At 41.1% G+C, this 3,710-nt stretch overlaps 1 protein-coding gene across 1 annotated transcript in view; it reads right to left on the bottom strand.

Annotated features, from left to right (window-relative positions):
- Window positions 1–340: 340 nt before the first annotated feature.
- Window positions 341–3,710, bottom strand: part of LOC101861500 (sodium/calcium exchanger 1) — a gene marked incomplete at its 5' end in the record, with an annotated part of 5,190 nt that continues 1,820 nt past the window's right edge. Inside the window, 1 exon segment of the mRNA XM_013081731.2 lies at window positions 341–2,902. Coding sequence (XP_012937185.2) covers window positions 2,526–2,902 — 377 coding nt within the window.

Consider the following 3,710-nt stretch of genomic DNA (forward strand, 5'->3'; position numbering starts at 1 on the left):
TGTCTGTCTGTCTGTCTCACTCTCTCTTTTTCTTTCTCTCTCTCTTTCTCTCTTTTATTTAATTTTTCCCATTCTCCTTCGTCCCTTCCCAAGCCCGCCCCTCCTCTTTCATCCCTGCCCCATCCCCTTTTCCTTGCGTGCATTCCCCCACCCCGCCCACCCCCACAACGCGGCACAGCCCGATAAGATTCAATAAAAAGAAACGCCACAGTTCGAGATTTAGCCCACACTCGGCGGCCATATTTGATCCCCACCGCGGCGTACTGCTCGTGGCACCGCGAAGAGAGAGAGGAGGCTCCATTAGTTCTAAACTCCTTGGCTAAGGGTCAACAGCTTTTTCTTTTTCATCTTTCTCAAATCAAGAAATGTGCAGATAGCCAATGTCATTCTGCCTTTGGGCGGCATTATTCTTTGGACCTTCGTATAACGTTTCACTCTGGCAAAGATTGTCGGGAAGCAAACGTACGATAGTGAACTAATTCAGTATTCTCCTTCCTTTAGAACATTTTTCCTTTTTTATTTTGCAATTTCTTTACCGTGTAAGAAAAACAAAACCTTTCTGCCATGTTTCGAACTCGACTGTTTCCTAGCCAATTTTCCATATTTCTACTCCAATAATAATTCTCTGCTCAGTTCCACCATTTCCCTAGCTAAAAGACACTCATTGACAATAGAGCCAAACTATTGGGGAGACAAAGAGGAGATTCTACAGCTAAGTTCATTTGCAGCAAGTCGATAAACAGTAAATAATGTTCACATAAGAATGCATAGCAATGTATTGCAACATGAATAGAACAGTTCAGTCATATTTATTGTAATGATTTCCTCTAAATGCTGTGCTCTGTTTGCAAGAAGTGAATGAGTGCATTATCACCTAATGTCATTTGAGCAATTCAAATTTTGAAGCTAAAATGTTTTCTCGAAACAAAATGGCGCGGCGAGCCACGTCCAAGCTGACAAAAAAATCACACAAAAATTGCTCTGCTCTTAGAAACTGAAAGAGATCCGGACACAAACTGATTAAATCACAGTTTCACCTGAAAAAATATCCAATGCATAAGCTAACGATTGAGGTAGATGCCTTGAGTTTCACAATGAAAAACTTTCCGCGTTCTGTGAGGAAAGAGAATTCTAAAAATGACAAATGAGGCACCTTTATGACAGTTAAGGTGAAATAAATACAATTTACTAGAAGAGACTTTTCACATCTTTATTTATTTTTTTCTCTAAAGTTTGCTGAAAGGTAGTTGACAGTTCTTTTTAAAAATGAAATTGTGTAAGCAAATACAGATCAATTTTTTTAAAGAACCAAGCAGTGTCAAAATAGTAAATCGGAGAGGGGACACATGATAATATCACATATTTTATGCATATGAAAATGCAGATCATACCAAAAGCATTTTTTCACCATCCAACTTTCCTCCTTTCACAGCGACAGCCCTACACTTCTTTTCAACCTCTCAAAACAGCTGGCATTATCTACATGTGCAGAAAAAAGTAGAAGGATCAATAAAAGTTATCAACGAATAAAAACTCATCTCAAATATAAAAAATGACCCCAAATTATTGCCTCTAGACCCTAGACCCTTCAGAATAAAAATAAAAATAAAAATAAAAGAATTTATAAATAAATCACGTAAATTTTCACCTTTTCATTGTCCAACTGCCTCTGAACAAAAGTAAGACAATTCCAGAAACATTTGGCACTCGTTACATAACGACAGTAGAGCATTTTTGTACCAGTACAACCAGCATCAGTGCTTTGTACAAAATCCCTTCTTTAGCTCCAAGTTCACCTGATATTTCATTCATAGTTTGGATCATACTCTCCAAACCCTACAAAAGATGGCAGAAAAATTGTTCGAACGAGGAAAGTAGTTGTAAAGTAACAGTCTCTTGAAGCTATACACATCAAATACCAACACTTTGTACCTGTACGAGCATTTAAAAAACACTTCTCATCTCGTCAATCGGCGATGTCTACAACCCAGTTTCTTTGGATTTTCCCCCAAATACTTTTACCTTAGGTGGCAAGAGTTTTTACAATGTTATGAGCCTTCAGGCGACAAAGTGTTACGGTATTCACATATTAAGAGTAAGTGAGCAGCTTCCAAATCAACCATTGCTGAGACAGTCAAGCAGATCAAACTTGCAGTCATCTGCGCTGTAACAACAAAAGTAAATGTTGGTAAATCTGTGCACCAGTGACAGACAAACTACTGGGGAGACGGTCCACCCTCAGCCTAGACTGGCTTCCCTTTCTAAATCTCATACACATTTCTCAAAGTTCTAAATAGGTTGGGGGGGGGGGGGGGGCTACTTCGCTGGCATCTATATCACAACTCTGTTCAGTACACACCTCCTCTTTGCCAGCGTGTATATTACCTCACGCATCTCTGATCATAATATCCTTTTTTTTCCCGTAGAGAATATTCCAGCACACGATATTAGCTGGACTTGGAAAAAGAAAAAATTCTCCGCACATCTTTCACTCATCATAATTTTATTATACGTCGTATTTTACCTTAGAAGCTGGGAATATAGCAGTAAGAAGTGAACGCGGAGAGCAAGATGTAGATCAGCCAGAAGCTCACAAGGATAATGGTGGTGGGAATCTTGTACTTGGTGGGCCCGCCCAGCTCCCCGCCTATAGACGGCCGCCGTCGAAGCACCAGCAGAATCATGCTCAGCATGGCCATCACGCAGAAGACGGTCACCGACATGGCCAGCTCGCCCGGAGGGACCCTGAACTCCCGGCCCTGGATGGCGTGGTGGACGGCGGCGATAGTCCAGGCGATGCCGATCCCCAGGAAAACGTTGACCGCGTTGCTGCCCGTGACGTTACCGATGGAGGAGTCGGCGTATCGGTCGTTGATGGCCGCCACTTTGCTGGCGAATGTGTCTGGGAAGCACAAGATGCAGGGCAGAGAATTAGGTAATGTCTTTTTTTTTTCTTGCAGGTGTTTTTACATCCCCATTGACACGATTTAGATCATTTAGAGAGGCAGGTTTCTGATGCAACCTGTCAGAGCCAACCCGGGCTGAGAGGGATATAACATCGTAGAAGAAACGCTGAGTCTTTAGTAAGAGTTTTACGGCACTTGCAACACAATAAGGTCATATACGTGCCGAAGATTAGAGGTGTTACAAGAGAGTAACAAAAACAAAAAAGAAGGAGGAGAGATCAGGACGATAGATGTTTGATAGGAAGGAAGGAGCAAACCACACCAGAGCACCCGCAAACCACCAACAGAAAGACTGAGATACTTGATAAAAATTCTCCCATTTCGGGAAACAAACTACAATCTCCTCCATGCAACAGCGGAGCATCTAACCGCTGGATCACAGACACCAGTTGTAATGTCTTTGATGGTATAAAATATCTGAACATTCTTTAAAAAAATAGACCAATTTCTTCCAGTAAAAGAAAAACTTGCACAGTGGTTGTTGATGGCAGCTACCTTACTTGTGCAATGTTTACGAGAAAGACGAACTTTACATCACAGAGTGAGAAAGCATCAGCTATGAAAATTGTATTTGTGTCAAACAGCAATCAAAAGTCTTGTCTTCATCTTCCCAGAACTAAATACATTCTGTGCATGTGAGTGCTCTTTGCTTGCTTTGTTTATATCAGTGTATGTCAATCTATTTACACATTCATCATCATCATCATCATCATCATCATCATCATCATCATCATCATCATCATC

This window comes from Aplysia californica, unplaced genomic scaffold, assembly GCF_000002075.1.
Source record: "Aplysia californica isolate F4 #8 unplaced genomic scaffold, AplCal3.0 scaffold00143, whole genome shotgun sequence".
In the NCBI taxonomy this organism is placed as follows: domain Eukaryota; kingdom Metazoa; phylum Mollusca; class Gastropoda; order Aplysiida; family Aplysiidae; genus Aplysia; species Aplysia californica.